Genomic DNA, 25344 nt, shown 5'->3' with positions numbered 1-25344 from the left:
AACTAGGGGGTTTACCCTATTTTTGCCGCTTAGGTCGGCGGGTTTGTAATTTTGAAACTGTAATGACCATTTTGAGTTGTAAATAATTTGTAAATGTTTTTATGGGCCCATGAACAATTTTATGTACTAAATAAAATATATCCTTTCCTTTTATTGATTTTCCACCTTAACCTGTTATTAGCACTTAGAACACGTTTTTAACCAAAGGACTCGGGTAGCGGGTTAAATTTTCGGTTCATCGTTCACCGTAACTGTTCTGGGGTAACCAGGGCGTTACAACACTGCTGGCAGAATCTTCATTGCTCGAAATGTAGTCTTTAATGAGACTCATTTCTCAGCTTTGTCACTGACTATATCTACTCAGGTACCTTCTTCCATATCCCACTCTCTCCCTACTGCTCAATTTTCAACTACACCAGTTCATGATACTTCTAATTTGTGTTCTTCTACTGTGCTACCTGAGCCTATGATGTCTCCTACACTCTCTTCTTCTACATCAGCGCCTACTACCATTACAGTTGTCCCACCTGAAGTTCCTCCTACTCAGAACACTGATAATACACTCTCACTCTTAGCTGGTGTACAACCTCCTTCTACTCAGGTTCAAGATATACTTGCTGCTACTCGTGTCGCCTCTGAAAGTGCAGAAGTCCCTCTTCTATCTACTGCCACTAGCACTCACTTTATGACCACAATATCTCAGAGAGGCATATACAAGCCTAAGTCCTTTTTGGCAACCAAACACAAGCTGCCTGAATCTCTTCTCCCCACATAACCCTCATCAACTAAATCTGCCCGTAGGGATCCCCGCTGGTGTGCTTCTATGAAAGAAGAGTTTGATTCCCTCCAAAAGCAAGGTACATGGACATTAGTTCCTGCCACACCTGGTATGAATGTCCTCACCAACAAATGGGTCTTTAGAGTAAAATTAAAAGTTGATGGGACTCTAGACAGATTCAAATCAAGAATGGCAGCTAAGGGTTATCTACAGACATCTAGAATAGACTTTGAAGATACATTTAGTCCCATTGTTAAACCTGCCACAGTTCAGATGGTGCTTACTCTTGCTGTATCATTTAACTGGGATGTCAAATAGTTAGACGTTAGCAATGTCTTTCTCAATGGCACCCTCAATGAATTGGTCTATATGCAACAACCCACTGGGTTTGTAGATGCATCCAATCCTCACTATGTATGTCGATTAAACAAAGCCTTATATGGTCCGAACCAGGCTCCAAGAGCATGGAATGAGAAACTTAAGTAGACCTTGTTTCAATGGGGCTTTCAACAGTCCAAATCTAATACTTCTCTTTTTAGTTTTGGTTTAGGAGCTAACCTAGTTCTTTTACTAGTCTATGTCGATGATCTTTTGATTACTTGTCCGAAAAAGCTCCTAGTACAACAGCTCATTTCTGATTTGAACTCTCAATTTTCACTCAAAGACTTAGGGTCTGTGCATTATTTTCTAGGCGTGGAGATCCATCGAAACTCAGTTGGTATGTACTTATCCCAATCAAAGTACATTACTGACCTCTTATTGAAAGTACATTTAGAGGGTTCCAAGCCCAACTCCAGTCCCACAAGCCCAACTCATAAGCTATCATTGAATGAAGGGACACCCTTTGAAGTTGTTTCCCTGTACAAAAGTACCCTTGGCGCCCTCTAGTACTTAACACTCACTAGGCCCGATGTTGCATTTATTATAAATAAATTGAGTCAGTTTATCCATGCTCCTACAATAGTACATTGGGAAGCTACTAAACGCCTTCTTAGATATCTCAAAGGCACTATCTCAGAGGGACTTCTCATTTAGCCTGATCTCACTATGTCCTTATATGGTTATTCAGACGCTGACTGGGCAAGTTTTCCTGATGACCGTAGGTCGACTGGAGAATATGTCATGTATTTGGGTGGCAATCTCATATCATGGTCTGCTAAGAAACAACAAGTGGTGGCACGGTCGAGCACTGAGTGTGAGTTTAGAGCATTGGCAAATGCTGCATCAGAAATCAGATGGCTTGTTTCACTTCTATCCAAGCTACAAGTGAAGCTTGATGACATCCCTGTTCTATGGGTCGATAATCAAGGAGCAACTGCTCTTACAGCTAATCCTGTTTTCCATGCCCACTGTAAGCATATTGAAATAGATATGCATTTTGTTCGTGACCAGTTCTTAGCACAGCAGCTCTCATTTCGATATGTATCTTCTATTGACCAAGTAGCGGATGTTCTCACAAAATCTTTGCCTATTGATAGGTTTCAATATCTCAAAACCAAACTGAAAGTGGTGTCTACACCCTTTCGTTAGAGAGGGATAATAACCAATACAGTTAGTTTGGTTAATTAGTTGCAACTCATGTTAGTTTCCTAACTGCTTTGTAATTAGTCAACAAAATTATTGTTAAAGGTTCTTGATGTAACAACTTTACTTGATATACTTACTGCTCTATAAATAAAGCACTTAATCTCACTTTGAGGCTAAGCTTTCATTCCAATATTTTGGTATAGTTTTACATAAATTTATGTTCAAGAATATTTGGAATCACAAAGCTCTTCAATATGTACGGTTATATTATTTCACACCAAAGAAAATATTGTTTATTAATAATAAACTTCTTTATTAATGGGATATTTTAAATAGTCAAAGGTACATTCAGCTCATTATTTGGAATTATCATATAGAACTCGTTTGCGGTATTCTGCAAGAGCCCAAAGTGGATAAATGTTTCTATACATTGGATAATGCAGCATACAATTCTTCATAAAAGCTCCTGTTATTTCTTGCTGCGGAAAATCACCATCATCCAATTGAGAATTAATTATTAATTTTGCTGCCTTGTGCAGAGGTGTTGGATCTCTTTCTGCTTGTCCTCCATGAATTAGACCCATCAAAGCCCATGCAGTTTGTACCAAATTTGATCGATATTTTTCAAGAGATACATATTCCTATATCATGAGATTAACAAGTTATTCAATTATTTACTTGTGAACAAAAGTTCCAAAATTTGGTGTTTCAAGAAAAAGGGAGACTTTTAAAACAGATTTAAATAACACACATCCTATACTAAACACAATAACTTAACCCCACTACTATAAAACTAGATTTTTCCGATACTCAATCACGATAGTCAACTCTATTGACTGTCATCATAGCTTAGCAAGACTCTACGCCGACAATTAAAGTAGTGCCCAATTGATATCATATGTTCAATTAATATATTACCTTATTTGGGCATGAAATATAACTTTCACCCCAACCACCATCCTTGTTCTGTTTTTGAAGTAAAAATCCCACTGCTTTATGAATAGCTTCACTATTATTGTATGTCTTGCCAACAGCTGCTAGTGCTCTAAGCGCAAACCATGAGCCATATGTGAAGCAAATTCCCCAATTGCCATACCTATCAAATGTGATGATGAATATATATATATATATATATATATATTATCGACAGAATATATATATAAAAAAAAGAAAATATTATTTCAATAATTCAAAATTTAGCTAAATATTATATTTCACCTATTTGTTTTTAAAAAGTTACTTTATCCTGTAAGACTATACCAAATTGAGTCCTCACTAAATTTTATTCAAACTATCTCTATATTGTTGATTAAATAATTACAATTAATTGATATATTATGTATGTGTATCCATTTATTTTAATTTATGGATATAGACATTAAAGAATCTTTCTTTTAATAAATTATTTTTTACACACATTGTGTTTTATAAAATTGCTCAAATAATAAACTCTTAAACTCATCGGTTTTGATGAACATGAAATTGAATATAATAATACAATATTGTTAGGCATAATAGTTTTGTTTTTGTTCTAACTTGTTAGTTTGGTGAACTATCTGTGATTTTAGTTAAAAAAAACTTTGATCAAAATCGAGTTCAGGAGTCTATTTGAACCATTTTACAATACATAAGTTTTAAAAAATAATTTATCAAAACATAAGGTCTAAATAGATAATGAGACAAAACACAAAGTCTAAAATAGTATGATACCTTTAAAAAATAATTAAAATCTCATTAGTTATTATAATAAAAAGTAAACATGTGCTATTGTAATCTTTTTTTTAACTAAAATTAAGTAAATAGTTAGTGTTGATAGATTTTGTGTAGAGTGCTGAAATAGTTTATATATAAATATATATAGAAAAAATAAAAAGCAATGTATTATACATATAATAACTATCTAAGAAGAGAGGAATATTATACCATGAACCATCAGGAAGTTGTATGTGCTCAATGAATTGTATAGCCTTTGTTATAAAATTTTCAATTTCATATTTCTTGTGCGTTGGATATAACTTGTTAAACAAAACAAGAGCTTGGATTGCCGAAGAAGTGCATTCTACGTACTCATGCTCAATCACAATATCCACAATGAATTCGGTTGGATTCAATATCTAATGAATTTGAATTAAGTGCATTGAAAAAATAAATCATAAGTTAGATTCTTTTAAAATTATTTGATCTAATAAAAACATATATGATTATAAGTTATTTCTTATTAAGACAATTTTATTACCTCCAACCATTCTTGTCCTTTTGCTGGCTCCCAAGCTGTTGAACCACCATTCTTACTCTGTCAAACATAGATGTTAATTATATATGTTTTGCATATATAAAAGTAGTATTATATAATTGAACAACACTTTACTTAAATTCAAACGAAATATTTAGGTTATAGGTTTTGGCAAAGAACTAATAATTATTTTCTAATTTGGCCTCACCTTTTTTTTTCAAAAATTAGTTTAATTGATACTTTTTGTTCAATTTTAGCTACAATAAATTTATGAAAAATCAAATTTTATAACTAAAATTTTTATTTGCATAAAAATTTACAATCTGCGGTGACTAAATAAAATAATGTTCATTATATTATATGGCTAAAAACATGTATTCTAATAAGTAATTGTGACCAAATATTAATTTTTTTATTGCACGTTGATGTTTTATAGTTGTGATTTAAAATTACAATTTTTACTTCAAAATTGCTATATATATATGTATACCATAAAGAAAAAATAAATAAATCGTTATCATGAAAATTATTACCTGTAAAGAGAGTAAAATATTAACAGCATCATATAAATGCTTAGGATCAATTTTCTCACCAACAATATTTGGTGATAACAATGAGAGAAAAAGACAACACTGTAAAAAAGTAAGTATAAAATAAAGTTAGAGGCATTGAGGTCTAGATCTAAAAAAAAACATATATAAATATTCATTTACAAATCAAAATTGTGGTAATTAAGTAAAGTTGTGCAAGTAAAACTATGATTTGTGCATTTTATTTTCTAATAGTGGAAGAAGTATCAAACACAATAAGTAGGAATGTCAATTTAACCCGCGGGGAAGGGTCCATGTGGGGACCCGCTCCGTTTATATTGTAATTTATATTTTTAATATAAATATTATTAAAAATATATAATATAATAATTTATATAAAAATATATATTTATTAATGGTATAATTTATTATTTTCTAATTATTTTATATTAAAAATTATTAATTATTTTAATTTATTTTATTAATTTTAAACAAAATTAAACATTTTTATTAAACGGGTACCCGATGGGCACCGACCCCGAGATAGGGCAGGGACGGGGAAGCCATCCCCGACCCCACCCCACCCCGTTTATATCCCTACAATAAGTTAATTACCTTCAAACCTTCTGCAGTGCAATCAGATACTTGCCATCCATGATCTTGATCAGAAAATGGCCATGATCCTTTAGAAATGTGACGATACATACTTTTGAAGTCACCAGAAGGATTATCTTTCACCTTTAATAAAATTTTATGTAAATAATAACCTAATTAACTCCATAGAAAGAATTTATAACTATATATAAGAGATTTTAATGATAATTGTAATATATATAATACCTGAGATTTTTTTATGAAGTCATGACCTCTTGCAAGTGTTGGTCCAATTTCATCAACGAGATCACTAGCAAGCAATGCCTGAATGGCCAAACTAGTATCCCACGCTTGACTACCGAAACTCTGAATAATAATTCATCGTAATACATATTTGCTCATAGTCATAGATATTAGTGTCAAACTTTTTTTTTTCTCTATGAAGTTATGGCAATAATTAAGCAATTGTTATGTGTATTAATTATTAAAAATTTATCATAATATCATCAAGTGAAACTTTTTGTTGAGAAATTCTAAACAATTAATAATTGTCGATTTTATCCAAAATAAATAAATAAATAAACAATGATATTTAAGTATAGCTAGCTACCTGCATTTTCATTCCATCCTCAGCAACCCACATAAAATCTGGGATCCTAGCTAGGTGTTTTTTAAAATAGTCCCCGTTTGGATCTTCAACCCAACAAGCAAGCATACACAACACCTATATTATTTCAAAATGTAATGTCAGAAAATAATTAATAAGGAGATATATAAGGAGCGATTACAACGCATTTCCTTTTTTGCAATATCGATGTATTTTTTTTCTATTTCGGCACCTGAATAGTTATAATCTCAATTTTTTTTATATGATGGTGTAAATTATAGCCATCTAGAACATCCTAGAAATTTTCAAGAAATTCTGAATAAATTATGGTACCGAAATAGGGTCTAAACTGTCTATTACACACGTACCTGTTTTTTTGTGTACGCGTGTAAAATTTGACAGTTTGAACTCTGTTTTCAGCTTCGTAAACTATTCAGAATTTCTTGAAAATTTGCAGGATATTCTAAATACATACAATGTACACTGTCATATAAAAATATTTGAGATTATATCTATTCAGTTGCCAAAATAGAAAAATGATGCACCGGTATTGCAAAAAAAAGATGCATTGTAGTCGTTCTATATATATATATAATTGTCTATATATCCAACAGATTTTATACATTATTATATCACCTTTTCTACACATCCCATTGTAATATATCGACTATTTTCATCCTCGTAATGAATGTGATTCATTGTCACTTGGAGGGCTCTTTGTCTAATCAATTTGTTCAAGGGCCAACGAGTAAGAAGAGGCTCTATACATATATAGAGACTATCCCAAATGAAATCCTGAATCCAAGGATGCGAATAGTATACGTCCTCCTAAAATAAAATACACCTCATTTATGCATATCAATTATTTAAACATGTACAACAAGTTTATAAATATAGAGCTTCGGAAGATAGATGTCTATTATTTTTCTTTTTACGTACCTTGGCACAAAAATGGCGAACTTTTCTCCAATTTATTTCATTATAAGGTTGAGTATGAAGTTCTGCTCTCAATTCCAAAATAAGAGGTGTGATTGGACCAACAAATCTTTTCCCATATAAATAAGACATAGGCATATACACCATTCGACAATAACAGAATATTTTAGCTGCAGTTTTAGAAAAATTGATAGTGACTTATATAAAACATGGATAATATATTATTTGCACTTTTTATTTAATACTAAATTTAAATAGAGATTTATATACTTCATAATAAGATAATATTAGACTTTTATTACACTTATAAGGTGCAAATTTTTTTTTATTATTTTCTTTTAACGTGTTTCTTATTTTAGTAGGATAATTTTATAACACAAATTTAGACTTAATTATTTCACCAACTTCTTTTTTAACTTTTAAGTAGTATCAAGTTGTTTTTACTTTTTTTTTCCCATGCTAAACCTATATTGATCATATAATAATTCTGTAATGAAATTGTGCAAACCTGGGTGTATGGGAAGAAAAGAAGGAAGAATCCAAAATTCAGGAGGCATTGGGTTGCTTCCAGCCCAATCAAAAAGACCAAGTATCTACACATATGAGAAAACAAAGATTGAAAATGTGTATATATATTTATAAAATGAGAATTTACTCTTTGGTACTTGTGTTTTACCAAAGTATAGTTTTGGTACCTTATATTATGAATACTACAAGTATACGGTACCCAGGATTTACAAAATCGGAATCAAATGGTATTTTGAGCTTAAATTTTGTCGTAAATGACAAGATACCAAATAGGTATACTCACATAAATAACATGGTACAATTTTATGCTGATTTTCAAATTACAGGATACCCAATGACTATTAATTATCAAGAACACATTATACCATTTTATATTTATTTTCAAATTTCTAGATACTTGATATATGATCATTGTAAAGAAATATGGTACCAAAACCATACTTACCCACCCTTTATAAAAATATTCATATTTGATAAATTAAGAATCTTCACATGTATAGAACTAACACAATAAATACTGGAATTGATGGTATAATCAAGACCATTAGGAATTTTCAAAAGAAAATTTAATACCGAAAGCCAAGTCTTTCCCCAAGAAGGTATATATGTTACGCCACCATGATCAAGAATCCATTGTCTTGCTCTTGCACAAGCATTGTCTTGACCACCATCTGGCCCTTCTCCTAGTATTCTCATGCAAATGTAGTTGAGAGTTGTACCAAACATCGTGCTATGGCCCTCTATGTGCAGTCCCCATCCGCCATCTTTGTTCTGAGATCAATACAACAAAATGTCTTATATACATTAGAAGAAAGTACAATATGAATAAAGAGTTGATACAAAGAGAGTTTTATATAAGCTAAAATACTTGCCAGAATACCCTTAAACAGAATGGGTAAGATGTAACTAATATCTAATCCTAACAATATAGGGGCCAGATTTTTCATCTTGCTTTAAAGAGGAATCCTGTTTAGTTCGGCTCACCACTATTCGATGATTGATTAGATGGTACTTAATCACTAAAAATCAAGTTCAGAATATATTAAATTTAAAGACTTAATAATAAAACTAAATAAAAATACCCAACAGAATTTGTCCCTAAATATGGAAAAAAAAAATCCTAAGCTTTGTGCCAAATTTATGTACCTGATGATAGTATATGTAGCGAAGCATTTCTTTCCGATGCTCGGTAGTGAATGTGGTATTAAGATGACCCGTAATATAAAGACACATGATCTATACGTAAATGGCAAAGTTTGTAATTGTTGAATGATATATAAAATATAAGGAATGACTCCATCATATTTACTTTTTTGACAATACTGGTGTATTTTTTTTCTTTCTATTTTCGGCATCTAGATAGGTGTAATCTCAATTTTTTTTAATAAAACAGTGTACATTGTAACTATTTAAAACATCCTTCAAATTTTCAAGAAATTTTAAATAAATTATAGTACTCAAAACAAAGTTTAAACTATTTATTGCAAGCGTGCCTGTTTTTGTGTGCACATATAAAATTTGACAGTTTAAACCTTGTTTTGGGTTTCGTAAATTATTCCGAATTTCTTGAAAATTTGCAGAATATTCTAAATAACTAAATGTATATTGTCATATAACAAAATTTGAGATTATATTATTATCCAGGTGCTAAAAATGAAAGGAGGATCCCATAAAATATATATTATATTTACAAAGAATAACTAATTAATATATATAGATATATATATATAATACCAATGGAGGAAGAAAGAATGATAAGCCAGTATTTTCAGCTGGCCAATGTCCATCACTAGCTTGCAAGGCCGAAAGAAAATGCACAGCTCTCCTCAAAGTAATTGTAGCCTTTTCATATGAGATGGCCTCATCATCCTCAACTTTAATACCAGGGATTGTTTGTTTGAAGTTTTTCTCTTTCAAGAACTGCAATATTTTAAATTAATAAATTGTATGTTTGTAATTAAAGTTGGAAATTTTCATATATAAAAAAAAACTAAAACTAAAACAGAGATGAACCTGCATCCGCCAAAGGAGGTCACTGCTGGGCTTGACCTGAAAGCGATTGTTGTAGAAGTTAAGGCGGGCAGCTTCGACCTCCGCTCGGTCCTCGGGAGTGCCGGCGTTGGGGTCGAACTCCCATATCTGCCTCCCTACAAAGTTGTTCGTGCTGTATATATATCTCTCATCGCTTATTCCACTCTCATCTGCTATCTTCAATCGCCACATATTTCTTTCTATTAAGTAATCCTTTTCCTTCCACTACAACATAATAAAAATGAAACCATAATATATAGATGAACAAATCACGCATGCATGTTATATATATAGACATTTATTATAATAATGAATATATATATTTATAGATGTAACACTTCAAAAGATTTCAATTTTCTTCTAAATTCAGTTGCACAACAGAAGAAAAAAACAGTAATCCAATATTCGACAAAACTATATTCCAACATGCAATAAAAAAGGAGTAAATAAGTATTATCAGAGACATGCCAAAACAAAAGTTGGTTGTAATATGATGATTATTAAGAGAAGAGAATAATAGAAGATATATGAAAGAAGACAGAGACATATGCCAAAGCAAAAGTTGGTTGTTGTTGAAAGGCAGGACTAGGATTGTGATTGTAATTGTATTTCTATACTCAATGGGTGCCTTTTTATAGGTTAAATGTTGAGTTGACTTAGTTGAGCACTCCCAAATTATGGGCACTCGCCAAGTGTTTGGTACAAGTAAAAAATGAACTTAATTGTCTGTCAATGCCCACAATATGCCCATGACCACATGTATATCTTTTTCACAAGTTATAAATATTTGCTTCTAGTTAATGAACTCTTTTTCCCATAAAAAAATAAAATTATATAAAATACTCAAGTTCTCGCCAAGTGTTAAGTACAACTAATATAATTAACTTTCCCAATATAAAAATACTTTATTAGGGACAACACTTGTTGTGATATAGTAATGTTGGTTGCTAAATTAGGGTATTATGGTTGAGAGTGTTATTATTTGGCATATTAGGTGTCCAATACCACATAAGGTGACACCATATAGTTATTTAGCAATATTTCATAATATTTATTAAAATTAAATGTATGAGACTCAATATTAGATTGCACTAATAGCAATACGTCACATTCTTGTGATGTTGGGCACCAATAATGTCCCTTAGCAATTCTCTATTACTAATACTTCCTTGATCCGCTTGAGTAGAGACAACTTTTAATTGTTGCCGCTTAAGTAGGGCTCTTCTTATTTTATTTATTTCTTATATAATAAGGAAAAAAAATCGGATATAGTATTGTCATAACCCCTTATGAATGTGTAGGCACTATTAAATTAATACTGTGAATGCAAAATTTGAAGGACCGTGACAGCGTTGAGATGTGCACCACCAAACACAAACAACAAAAAAACATTAATTAAAAAATCATAATAAAAATTCATTTAAGATTTTTGCTTGATATTATTACAAGTATATATAAATATATACTAGATACAAACAACGTGCAATGCACGTTTGTTTTATTTTATTTATAGAATCTATTAATTATATTTATTAAATTTGTATTATTGTTATATAAATTTTAAATAAATAAACAATATTATATATAAAAGAAACACATAAACACGAAAAATTAAATCAAAACATTATTTATAAATTTATATATATAATATGATAATATTTTTAAATATAAATGATATTTTTTTAATAAAAATTAAGATTATATATTATATATTATTATTATATTATATAATATTTAAATTTATATTAATATAAATACTAAATATCTAATTTTATATTAAATATTATTTTAATAATAATATTTGAATTCATATTAATATAATTAATAAAAAAATTAGGATTAATAATATTTTATAATATTTAAATTTATATTAATATAATTATTAAACATCTATACCATTGTTACAATCAATATATATTTACATAATTGGCCACAAAGAACAAATTTCATCCACCATATGTAGGCCAGGGAGTGGAATTAGAAGGCCACCTAACACGTCAAAGGATCCACATTCACCACAGTTATACATTTCAAACAATAACAGCTCACACAATGCAAGAGTCACGATGCACGATGGGCATATGGGGTCTACAATAACGAGCCTTAGTCCACGAGACAGTTGTATTAGAACTTAGAGAGTCTACAACGATGGAGTTTTCTCTTAGTTTTAGCAGGGTAACAGTATGCATGCTCCCAAAAGTCCCCTCTCCAGTGCTCTGTTACCTGTATTTATAGGTTCACAGGAGCACGGGGTGTGGGTCGGGCTGACCCGTGCCCAACAAGGGTATAAATAATGCTGGCTTCTCTATCGAAAGCCCAATACAGAAGAATTAAAACATCAAATAAAAATGCTAACTTGAGCCCATTGGGCCAGCCCAAACCGTAACTATCATCCAACAAATTGGAGCTTTTGGTCTGGGCATCTTGAAGTATGAGACAGATTCAGGGGACAAGATCGGTCAGAGTAGTGGCGACACAGGTCTGAACCAGCGGCAATCCCGAGGTGGCCTTTGCCATAGGTGAAACGTGTGGACAACTCCCACGCTTCACAGGGTGGAGTCAGGGTCATGGATGCTTTATCTTGCCAACCTTGGGGACTCGACCCGGGTCCGTTTACCTCTATCCCTCTCTGTTTACCATACACCTGAATCATCCACCAGGACCCCGGATCGTGTACCAGACTTCGGGACCGTTCGTACTGATCCCGACCGTTATCCCTAGCCAGTTGAACCGTCCCCCGGATGACCGTCCCGAACGATATTTCCTGGACCCCTTCCGGGCCTCGCCCAGAATTGGGCTGTCGATATCCATCCTGCTCCTTGCCAAACGGGCCCGGACTGGGCCTTGCCCAGAAAAGTTGCAGAAAATGTCTCTTCTGGTGACCTGTCTTTGGGTTTTGACGGCTTGGACTAGATTATTCCGGTTTTATAATATGGGCTCCAATAGCCCGGACCGCCCAAGATCTTTTTAGATTTTAACTTATCAACTCGCTTTCTTCTTGTTGCTTAGGTTCCAACGCCTTGGGCCATTAGGGGGTTGATAATTATCACTAAATTTATTCGTCTCGATTCTAGTGTTCAGGTTTTGACGGTCTGGACCATCATGGATTAGTTGATTAGCTTATTTCGAAACCTGGGTTAGGTTCTCATGGCCTAGGCCGTTTATAAGACTAATATTAGACAACTTATACATGAGATTCATGCTCCAATAGTCCTGTGCTATTGCAGAGATGACGCGGACAGATATTTGGTTATTTGGGACCACACTTGGTCAACCAATTTTTAAGTGTTTTATATCCCCGCGTCACGCATGTCCAGGTTAGGACTAGGGCTGGCCCGCATGTCCTATTGGATATTTCACCTCCCGGACTATGTATGTCTGGGCCTGGATTAGGCTTGAGCCTTAAGTCCTATAGTTTGTAGCCCCGGATCATGTATGTCTGGGTCGGGACTAGGCCTGAGCCTTGCGTCCTACTTGACTTGTACCCCCCAGACCTTGTCGGTTTGGGTTGGGACTAGGCCTTAGCCTTGCCTCCTACTTGATTTGTAACCCCCAAACCTTGTCGGTCCGGGTCGGGACTAGGCCTTAGCCTTGTGCCCTTTCATTAGGAGTTGGGCTTCCATTTCTATCCGTTGGTTCGAACCAAGAGCATTTAACGTCCTGTTTTGTTTTTGTTTTCGGACTTGCTCGTGTGAATGGATACACCCCCCCCCCCCCCCCCCCCCTTAGCCAAGACTGGTTTTGGGTCACTTGTTTATGGAGACGGAAGAGAACTTTCATTGCTTCACAATATTTCTTTATGATGTTTTGTACACATCATTTTTATTATTCAAGAAATTGCCCTGGGGCATACATTGTTTACAAAGAAAATTTGAAGTCGAAACATGCTCTCCTGACTACTGATAGTACTTACGGAGATGTTCCACGTTCCTGGCCCTTGGGACTTCAGTTTCGTCGAGTCGCTTTAAGCAGTACGTTCCTGAACATACTTTATGTTGAATTTCGTATGGCCCTTTCCAGTTCAGGCCCAGAACCCCACTCCTGGATCTTGGGTTGCAGGGAAGACTCTCATTAGGACTAGGTCGCCAGTTCCGAACCTTCGGCTTTTTACTTTTGAGTAAAAATGCCGAGCGATTTTGCCTTGGTACATCTTCAATTGAACTTGCGATTCTTCCCAGATCTCTTCGATAAGATCCAAGGATTGCTGGAGTAAAGCTTGGTTCTAGGCGGGATCATATGTGTCCCTCTTGTGGGATGGGACAGCTGTTTCAATTCCCGTCTCAAGTTATTTCCGGGAAAATTAAAGTCTCGATGGTTGGGGCCATTCAATATTACAAAAGTTTTTCCATATGGGGCTTTGGAGATTCAGCAAGGTGATTCTTCGCCGTTTAAAGTTAATGGACAGCGGGTGAAGCATTACTATGGAGGAGAACTTGAGACGAAGGTCAATATTACTCTAGTGGATTCTTGAAGGAAAGGAAAGCAGCGTCCGGCTAAATGACGTTAACGACAGCGCTTTTGAGAGGCACCTCATTATTTTGTATTTTATTTTTTGTCTGTTTCTGTTTGACATTACTATTTTTAATTTATTTTGGTGTAGTAGAACCGTGAAAAACGTGAAAAAAAAATGTTGAAAAAAAAAAATTGATAACTTTGAACAGTGTTTATGCGATATATCGCCTACACCAGGCGATATGTCGCCTGAACAACCGATTTGGAGGGGATTTTTTGGGTTAAAAAGTTGGAATTTTTTCGGTCCCAGGAGATATATCGCCGCATCTATGCGATATATCGGCATTATGAAATAGGCCTGCGACATATCGGGAGTGGTCCAGGCGAAATATCGCCATACAAGTCAGAGACGCCGTTTTTTGTATAGCATGTGGCGATATATCGCCTCATTAGTGCGATATATCGGCTAAAGGAATTGTGGCTGCGCTATATCGGGGATGGAAGAGGCGAAGTATCGGCATGCAAGTCAGAGGCATGGTTTTCTATACAGCATGTGGCGATATATCGCCACTTAGAGGCGATATATCGCCTGGTCGAAATTTTTGAAAAAAAAAGGTCACGTGGGGAGCACATGACCCACTTATATCAGTTTATATCAAGCATAAACCCCATTCGACCTTTCCCAGAACCGAAACTCCCATTCCAATATTCCCTTCGTCTCAAATTTTTCATCTCAACCAAATTCCTCTCAAGCATTCCATTACCATCATCACGCATAAAAGGAGGGGCTGATTCTTGCTGTGCTTAAGAACATTTTCTTCATCCTCTTCAAAGTTTTAAAGGTACATTCTTGACATTTTTGTGTTTGATGGTCTATTGAGGAAATTTGAAGAAGTTGTTGTTATTTTGGGGCATTGGACGAATTGTTGAGATTCTATTGGGAGATTGGCTTTTGTTTACTGTTTTTATCATTGAGGGAGTATATTTTATACAGTTGGGGAAGATTGTGGTTTGTTTGAGTATTGTTGGCCAATCTTTCTTGATCGCACACTAGGTGTTTGATAAAATTCCTCAGTGAACGGTTTTGGACTATTTTGGATATTCTAGTGTGTTTTTGAGTTGATTTTGGGTTCTCAGTGTGTTCAGAGACTATACCTTGTATTTTTGTGATTCAATTCCTCTATGGCTCCCAAGAAAGCAAAAACCATGTCTACCGTCCAAAGAGCTAATGTCAATATTGCCCATACCTTTGTCAATCCCACTGCGCAAAATAAATTCGAGGAATGGATAGTAAAGAATAAAACAGTGATAGTAGAGTCTCACTTTAGGCCCAGTGAGTTGGATGGAATACTCCCACAAATGATTATCAATCGGAATTGGAAGCAATTATGTGAGCCAAAACTTTTGGCTAATATTAGTTTGGTAAGGGAGTTTTATGCCAACGCTTATGTTGAGCGGGATGACCACACAGTATTAGTTCGGGGTAAGAAGGTCTGCTACTCTCCACAAGTCATAAACCAGTTCTACGGCCTAAATGATCCTTGGGATGATGATTATCGTGCAGGGGCCGCAGAAAAGGACTACGATTTGCTTCTAAGAGAAATGACGAAGCCTGGTTCCACTTACAAGATGGGGAGTGACATGATTACTCCAAGATCAATTAGGGCTACATGTTTGAGTCCATATGGGCGGTTGTGGAACAGATTCGTCATCAGTACTCTCATGCCTTCCACTCAACAGATGGAGGTGACCACTGAACGTCTTTACTTGCTCTATTGTATCTGTTCGGGCAAGTCGATTAATGTTGGGCGGCTTATTGCTGAGAGTATCAATTACATAGCGCGAGGGGCCACATCTGGTGGTCATGGGCATGCTTCATTAATTACCAGTCTCTGTAAGGATCAAGGCGTCCCAATGAACATTAATGAAGTATGTGAACAGTCTCCAATCATTAGTCATCAATCGGTGTTACATCAGGATGAGAATTATGGGGGTGTTCCTCGACCCACTGGTTTGGGATACGAGCCTGGTGATCCGAGTCTGTTGTCCTTGCCACCGACAGATGAGCAGCCTGAGACCACAAGGCCGAAGAGAAAGGGGCGGAAACCATCTACTTCTAGAGCTACTGAAGGCTCTAGTTCGCGGCAGTACAGTACCATGCAACAAGACATTGAGGAGTTAAAGAGACAACAACAGCTGTTGTTGCATGGTCAGGCGGACATTCGAGATCGTCAATTCCACATGACGAATTACATGGCCGATTTTTGTGGGGCATTTGCGCGCTATACGGGCTTCAATGATTTTCCCCAATGCCCTCCAGAATTGCGCCAGCCATATCAGCCGCCTCCAGATTCAGATGATGAAGAGTAACTGTTCGGTAGTCAGTTTTTTTTTCCTAGTTATTTTATTTTATTTTATTTTTATTTTTTCTTTTAGTTCAGGTCCTTTGAATTTTATGAAACAGTGAGGGCACTGTTTATTTTAAGTTTGGGGGACTATTTACTTTTCTTTTGAATTTTTTTTTTTTATTTGGATGACTGTACGAAACTGTTATTGATTGAGACAGGTGGGCTTCAATGATGATATATGCTAATTCCTTGATGTTGTTAGACTGATGCTTTTGATATGTAGACTGTGTGCTTAATCTGTTGGTAATTGATCTGAGTATTGTCATTTGTATATTATATGTGTTTTATTTACTTTATGCTCTACATTATATAAGTTTATAAGTATTGTGGGAATTGGTATGTATGGTGGATGTTGAAATAAGCTAGAACTTGCTCAGTTGATTTGTTGAGACGAAATGCTAAATGAAGTATTAAGTAGAGATGATTTAGGCAATTTTCTTTGTAAACGTTTGAGCCTTTCTAGCTAACCCATAAAAAAATTTATCCTTAGTTACCCTTTTTGAGCCTAAAGCTTTGGTTTTTTTGTTCTTGATTATACTATTGAGCCTAAATTTTCCTAACCTCCTTATTTTACCTCTTCCTTTGTTATCATAAGCCTATAAATTGTGGGAAAGTAGAATGGAAAATAGTGAGGTATTGGTATGATTTGAATGTAGTATGGTTGTACAAAAAAAAAAGAAGAGAGAGAGAAGTTTTTGAGATTATGAAAAAAAAAAATAAACAAATCACTTTGTCACACTCCTTGATTGTATTTATATAGAAAATATTAAGTTTGGGGGAGTGTGATTTGAAAAAAAAAAAGTGATAAGTATAGAAAAAAATGATACAAAAAGAAAAGAAGAAAATGATGAAAGTGTTGTAATCTCTCTCTCTCTCTAATTGTATAAAAGGGTGATTTTTGGTGTGGTGAAGAGAAAGTTGGCTAGTTTTGAGGTTTATATGCTTATGGTAATTTCGAGCCTAAATGACTATTTATCTACCTTTACCTAAGCCTAATGTTATGAGCCTATAAAAGTCCTTTTGATCTACTTGATACAGATTTTATATTAGTGGAGACAAGTTAATTGAGCAAGCTTATGGTGAATTTTGATGGGTTCGTGGTATGAATGGATGTTGATACTTGTAAAATTATGTTTTGTACGGCATTTGTTAAATGAAATATGTATGTGCATGAATGACAGTATTTGGAGAAATTATTGATATGTTGAAATTCTAGTCACATGATCTGAAGCATTGGTTGAGCGATTGAAGAGGAATTGGAATTTTTGAGAAAAATTATGCCCCTAGTCTTTGTTTAAATTTTTCTGTGAAGTTAAGTCATCCAATAGTTTTTTTTTTAGTTTGTTTTTAGTTTTGGATTGTTTCTTTGTTCTTTCTTTTGTTTGCTTGAGGACAAGCAATCAGTCAAGTTTGGGGGTGTGATAAGCGTACAAAATGTACGTTTATTTATAACATTTTCAGATTGATTTGGTTGTTTTTCTCAAGAGAAAGTTTCTATTTAACCTGTTTGGTGAACTTGTGCAGTTTGTCGTTATAATTCTGATTTGTTCGAGAATTTGGTTAACTGTTTGTTTTAGTAGCCGAAAATTGGCTAATCTTTGGAAATATGGTATAGGCGATATATCGCCTGTCTTGGGCGATATATCGGCATAAGAAGGAATTCCAAATTTTGGCTTTGCAGAAACGACATCAGAAACTCGCGTTTTTATCGAGAAAATTCACCAGGCGATATATCGCCTCATCTATGCGATATATCGGCACGAGGGTATTTTTGGAAAGTATTATGGAAATTCGTAGGTTTTTGGGATTTTGGTAAGAAGAATAAAAAGAAGATAGAGAGGGACAGAAAGGGTAAGCATTCTGACGGCAAAGGAAAAGAAACAGAGAAGAATCCACGTTTATTTCGTTTGTGTTTATTTTTATGTTTTTGAATTTTAGATTGGATGATGAAGTTTAATATTATGAATTAAATTCGTATTTAGAGTATTTTAATGTAGTCACTGGATATTCTATTCGTCTTTAATGCAATTTCTATGAATCTTTGAATTTATGGTTATCTATTGTTCTTATGTTTAATGCTTGTAATTGATTGGCCATCTGTTGCATGATTATTGGTTTTAATTCAATATCTGAAAAGTGAGAATTGGAATAGCTTTAGACAATAGACATAGATTTCAATTTAGAACGAAAGTATCAAATTGGTTTGTGTAGCAATTAGGTTTTTGTTCTTAATGCGGTTTATGTGTCGAATTTATCACAGACATGTAGAGAATTCACAGGTAAACTGAATATTTTATCTCTTGAGAAAGAATAGAATTGTCATTAGTAAACTTGCTAGAATCATAGATCAAAGAAACATATTAGTTGTATTATTGATTGAATAGAATTGAAGGTTGATGAAATTAGAATACTCTACTCTTTCGCTTATATTAAATTTCGTTAATTAAATTGTGCTTTCTTAGTTTATTATTAATTGTTAATTGTCATTAAAATTCCATTAGTCAAATAGAAATAAAATTTTGCTATTGGTAATTATTAGATCAATTCCCTGACGGAACGATAATCTATTTCCACTACTATTACTTGTTTATTCGATTGCGTATACTTGCGCAGTAGTAAAAATTCGCAACACATGTCTTTCACAGAAGTTCGTGAAGTGTATGCGATCAAACTGCTTCCCGTTGTCGGACACAATCTTGTAGGGGAGCCCGTACCGGCACACAATATTGTTGATGACAAAGTCCAAGGCTTTCTTTGAGGTGATGGTGTTCATAGGCTCCACTTCGACCCACTTGGTATAGTAGTCGACGGCCACGATAGCATACTTCACACCACCTTTCCCGGTTGGGAGCAATCCTACTAGGTCGATTCCCCATACCGCGAAGGGCCAGGGACTTGTCATTAGAGTTATTTCCGTTGGAGGGGCTCGCGGGATCTTCGCATACCTTTGGCACTGCTCGCATTTGCGAACATAATCAACACAGTCTTTTTTCATGGTTGGCCAGAAATATCCTTGGCGCAAGATTTTCTTGGACAAGCTGAGTCCGACTGTATGATCTTCGTAGAAGCCTTCGTGCACCTCGTGCATGATTGCACTCATTTTGGTCACGGACACGCATCGAAGGTATGGCATGGATAACCCTCTACAATAGAGCTTTCCCTCTATCATAATGTATCTATGGACCTAGTACTGAAGCTTCCTGGCTACTGCCTTGTCCGCGGGCAACCCCCTAGTTGTTAGGTAATGGATGATGGGTCCCATCCAGGACGCGGAGTAGTCTAGAGCGTTGATCGTGGGGGTTTGAATACTAAGTACGGAGATCAGGTGCGTCGGGAATAAGTGACGGCGAAGACGAAGTAGATGATGGAGAATGTCATCGGCAAATGAGAATCTGAGAGTGTAAAGATGTCAAATGAGAATCTGAGGTTATTTATAAGAACCAGAAAACTGTTTCGATCTAACGGTTCGGCGCAATACCCCCCATCGGATGGTCCTGGGTCGTGCAGGGACATTAATGGACCTACTCGAGCACTGGATCACGGTTATCCAGAGGTGTGATCCGCGCCGCCCCGATCCAACGACCCATAAGAAGAGCACCTCAAAGGTCGTCCCATCCAACGATCCTCTTTGTCGCAGAGATAATAATGGGGACATTCGTGCGGATGGGACGCTTCGTAAATCGAGCTGAGATACTAACTCCCAGCATGGTAACTAATAGAATGTTTGGTGACCTTTCAAAATCGAATGCCATCAATGCGTCAGTTGGAAAGGGACACGTGGGCCCTTCATGATGAAGCAAGGCAAACGGGAGGCCTCCAGACGACCCTGAAGTAAATGAATCAGGGCCTTGGTAAACGAACTTAGATCTTGGTAAATGGACCAGGCTTTTTGGATTCGGTCCAGGACATAGAAACAGGCTTTCACTCCATGATCGTTCAGCAAGCAGTGTCCCCCCCATCCGCGGACCTGTCGCCTTGGAAACGAACCGGGAAGTGCTGAGATGGTCCGGGAGGGAGACAAGCCTCCACCGCGCAAGCCCAGATGAAGGCTTGGGGGGTAATTGTTATCCCCGTTTCTTCCGGGTTATACATATCCACACTCTAAGTCCATGGGCGCCTTCCTGGGAGTTAAGGCCCAAATCGGGCCCATTAGACGAAGGGAAAACGGATATAGGCAGCCCAAGTCTTGGCAAGGCCCAAAGGGCATCCGGGAGTGTAAGCCAGCACCATCGCCGGGGCAGGTTGTACAAACCCGGAACCGTGTACTGGATATCCCCTGAGATGCGGTAAAGGAAGTCGTAACTCCTAAATCTGAGATTGGGGCGGGATTGCTATGGATAAACCTGGGTCCTGGTAAACGGACCGGGACGCTAGTAAACGGACTTGGATAGGTTGGCCAAGTTTGGCGTGATAAAGTATCCCCGATACTGACATGTCCCCACGAGTAACCTACAGAGGAGGCTACCTCGGGATTGTACGTCATTGGTTCAGAACTGCGCCGCCACTACTCTAACTGATCTTGTCCCCCACATCTTCCTCGTAGTCCAAAACACGCAGACTGAAACACCAGTTTGTCGCGTGTCTTATAATAAGATCTTGTTTGGGCTGGGCCAATGTGCTTTGATTAATGTATGTTTCATATTTCCATCATTTGTATTGGGCTCCCATCAGAGAAGCTAATGATACTTACACCCTTATTGGGCCCGGACTAGCCCGGCCCAAGCCTAGTGCATTCGCACTAAGGAGGAGGGGATCCTAGATTTTTATTGTAAGCAGTTACTCTGCTCAAACTTGCAGAAAACTCCATTGTCAAAAGCTCTCTAAGCTCTAATACAACTGACTCGTGGACTAAGACTCATTAACGCCCCAACCACGTAAAAATCATGTGTACATTTCTTAAATCCTTTCTTTCAAGTTCTCTAATCTTATATAATTCTAGTTTCCGAAAAACTTAGTAAACAATTTATCTATTCTATATAAAAAGTGTGTAGATAATGGAAATTCTTGGTTTTAACGGTTTTTTATTTTTTTAATGTTAACTTTAACAGAATATTTTTATATTTAACGGTAGATTGTAAATATCAATTAAATATAAATAAAATAAAATAAATAATTAAAATATGATATTTTTGAGATATTTTACAATGATAATTATTTAAAAATAATAAATAAAATAAATAAATAATTAAACAAATTAAAATAAGATATTTTTAGATATTTTACAATGATAATTATTTAAAAATAATAAAATCATAAAATTTTTAACTTAAATAAAACTTAATTAAACTTAAATACACTTATTAGAATAGTATCATATTAAACATATAATATAATCTATTGTCAATTAGTAACAAATTGCTTTAAAAAAAGCTAGCAAGAAACTTAAATTTAAAATCCACGTATAATATTTAACATTATATTAAATGTAGAATATACAATCTCTTGTTGTCACTCTCAAATTCAAAAGCTAGAACAAACATAAACTTAAACAAAAATAAATAAATAAATTATTTAATTAAAATAGGATATTTATTTAAAATTTATATGATATTAATATAAATTTAATAAAAATAATTAATAAATTTTATAAATAAAACTAAGCAAAACATACATATTGCACGTTATTTGTATCTAGTGTATATATATATATATATCCATAAATGGCATAGTAAGCAAGCTAACAATGCTTACTTATCAACATAAATATTAATAAATTAGTAATATTTACTTCGCCACGTACAACCAAATACACTATATATTGACTTATATGTATCAAAAATTAATTGTCAATTCCTTTTATATATATATATATACTACTTGCAATGCACGTTTCTTTGTTTTATTTATAGAATTTATTAATTATTTTTATTAAATTCATATTAATATCATATAAATTTTAAATAAATATTCTATTTTAATTAAATAATTTATTTATTTTTGTTTAACTTTATGTTTGTTCTAGTTTTTTAATTTGAAAGTGACAACAAGAGATTATATATTATATGTTTAATGTAATATTAAAAAATATACGTGAATTTTAAATTTAAGTTTCTTACTAGTTTTTTTCCAAAACAATTTGTTGCTAATTGATAATATATTATATTATATGTTTAATATGATATTATTCTAACAAGTGAGTTTAAGTTTAATTAAATTTTATTTAAGTTATAAAAATTTTATTATTTTAAAATAATTATCATTGTAAAATATCTCAAAAATATCATATTTTAATTTGTTTAATTATTTTTTTATTTTATTTATTATTTTTAAATAATTATCATTCTAAATTATCTAAAAAATGTCATTTTTTTTATATATAAGTTTAAGTGATATTTACAATCTACCGTTAAATATAATAATATTCTGTTAAAGTTAACCTTAAAGAAAATAAAAAACAGTTAAAATCAAGAATTTCTGTTATCTACATACTTTTTATATTGAAGATATATATACATATATCTTTATATATTATAAATGTGAGTTTAAGGTTAATTGTTGTGTTTATATTGGATTTAACACTTTTTTATATTGTTTTCTAAGATTATTAGGTTTAAAGTTATCTAAATAAGGTAAATAATTTTTTAAAAAAAATAAAAAATAATAAAATTATCTAAATAAGATAATTAAATAAAATAAATAATAAATAAGCCATAATAATTTATCTCATCACATATTTTAAAATTTCATATTAAATTATTTAAATTACCCAATCAATTATATATGTTTTCAAAACTATAACCGAAAAATATTTATGTGCTTAATATTTTATTCTTTCTTCTTTGACTGTTTAGTTTCTTTTTTTTTTTAATGAGAAATTGCTTATTTTAATTGCTCAAGCTATTAATTACATAATATATATTTAGGGTATTTCTATGGCGTAACTCATAAAAAGAGGTGCACCAGTGCACCTCTTTTTGTTTGCACCAGTGCACCTCTTTTTGTGAATAGTTTTCGACACAAAGTTTTTTTAAGACCGTGTATATTGTAGTTTTTTAGAGCATCCTGCAAATTTTCAGAAAATTCTGAATAATTTACAGTATCGAAAACAAGGTTCAAACATGTTGTTGCACGCGTGACTATTTTTTTTTATGCGGGTGGAAAACAATATGTTTGAACATTATTTTTGGTACTCTAAATTATTCATAATTTTCTAAAAATTTGCAAGATACTCTAAATAACTATAATATACACGATCATAAAAAAATTGCGTCAAAAACTGTTCACGGGGTGCAAACAAAAAGAGGTGCACCGATGCACTTCTTTTTGTGAGTTGCACCAAAGAAATTCTCTATATATTTATATATAATTTTTTGTTGGTTTTATATATTTATATATAATAAATGTGTCTCTAACAAATTTTTGGTTTAATGATTTTGTTATTTTAAAAAAAAAATCATAGATAATGTTTTGCTTTAATTTATTTTTATTATGTTTTCTGACATTCTTTTATAATATATATAATTGTTTTTTTTTTAAATTTATATGATAATAAAAATAATTAAAACATTTTCTAAATAAAAACTAAGTACATTGTTTTTACCTAATATATATATACATATTTTTTCTATATAATAAGTGTGTAGATAACGGAAATTCTTAGTTTTAATGGTTTTTTTATTTTTTTATGTTAATTTTAACGGAATATTCTTATATTTAACGGTAGTTTGTAAACACTTAAACTTAAATAAAATAAAATAAATAATTAAACAAATTAAAATATGATATTTTTGAGATATTTTACAATGATAATTATTTAAAAATAATAAATAATTAAACAAATTAAAATATAATATTTTTGAGATATTTTACAATGATAATTATTTAAAAATAATAAATAATTAAACAAATCAAAATAAGATATTTTTAAGATATTTTACAATTGTTACACACAGATTTCGAGACTTGAGGTTGTGACCTCATAAGCTGGATTCGTCAGGTGTGAGCTCGCGATAGTTAAAATACATGTTCGTAATCTAGATGCCAAATCCTCAAAGCGGGTGGCAACCTCGAAGATAGGTAGCCTCGAAGTCCTTATAAGCTCGAAAAACAGAACATCGGAGTATATCCATTGTCGGGTAGCCTCGGATCAAGTGGCCCGAGCTTGGCATGGGTGCGAGCTCGGAATAAGGCAGCCTTGGTGATATTTACCCACTCCGAGCTGGTCTCGGGGAATGTAATACAACTCGTAATTTACTCAGAGACCTAGACTGGCATGATGCTGATTGCTGATCTCGAATGACTTAGTGAGTCACCCGAGGAGACGCAGTCCATGCATTCAAGAGATATTTATTGTTGTAACTTCCCTACAATAAAGGGATATTAACTAGTCGGTTATACGCCCCCTGGTCTTCGGGGGACGTTTCCTTGCTTATAGGAGTTACAAACTTTAAAGTAATTAAATTTATTAATGTTCAGAATAACTTCCTGAAACGTGTGGGATTGTATTCTGAGATCTCCTCTATAAATAGAGAGGTCATGTACCTTTGTAAATGACCGAAATTTTGTGATCTTGAGAGAATCTCTGGAGAATTCATCCTTGAAGAATTTCTATAAATTTCCTAAGTCCTAATAACAAAGACTCGTGGACTAGGCAGAGTTAACTGCTGAACCACGTAAAAACTCTCATTGTTTTATTTTGTTATTCTTGCCATAGTTTTGACTATTTACGTGCTCTACATTTTAAGTTGACGAAAAACGGCGTAAACAACAATGATAATTAT

At 33.7% G+C, this 25344-nt stretch overlaps 1 protein-coding gene across 2 annotated transcripts; it reads right to left on the bottom strand.

The window, feature by feature from the left end:
* Positions 1 to 2592: 2592 nt before the first annotated feature.
* LOC133783242 (beta-amyrin synthase-like) lies at positions 2593 to 9956 on the bottom strand. 2 transcript variants are annotated; one of them, XM_062222788.1, is made up of 15 exons: positions 9747 to 9956; positions 9468 to 9653; positions 8880 to 8969; positions 8307 to 8504; positions 7714 to 7798; positions 7209 to 7375; positions 6906 to 7097; positions 6273 to 6386; positions 5909 to 6028; positions 5684 to 5806; positions 5072 to 5170; positions 4542 to 4598; positions 4229 to 4419; positions 3224 to 3401; positions 2593 to 2946 (listed from the first exon to the last, which is right to left on the bottom strand). In XM_062222788.1, the coding sequence occupies exons 1-15, from the start codon at positions 9954 to 9956 to the stop codon at positions 2662 to 2664; spliced, it is 2295 nt and encodes a 764-aa protein (XP_062078772.1). In that variant the 3' UTR covers positions 2593 to 2661. The 2 variants fall into 2 exon arrangements, with proteins under 2 accessions (XP_062078772.1, XP_062078773.1); XM_062222789.1 differs by lacking the exon at positions 8880 to 8969 and having other exon boundaries at positions 9747 to 9879.
* Between the last annotated feature and the right edge of the window lie 15388 nt (positions 9957 to 25344).

The sequence above is a fragment of the Humulus lupulus genome, chromosome 6 (genome assembly GCF_963169125.1).
Source record: "Humulus lupulus chromosome 6, drHumLupu1.1, whole genome shotgun sequence".
In the NCBI taxonomy this organism is placed as follows: Eukaryota; Viridiplantae; Streptophyta; class Magnoliopsida; order Rosales; family Cannabaceae; genus Humulus; species Humulus lupulus.
The sequence above is the reverse complement of the archived record's forward strand: the minus strand, read 5'-3'. Positions and strand labels throughout refer to the sequence as shown.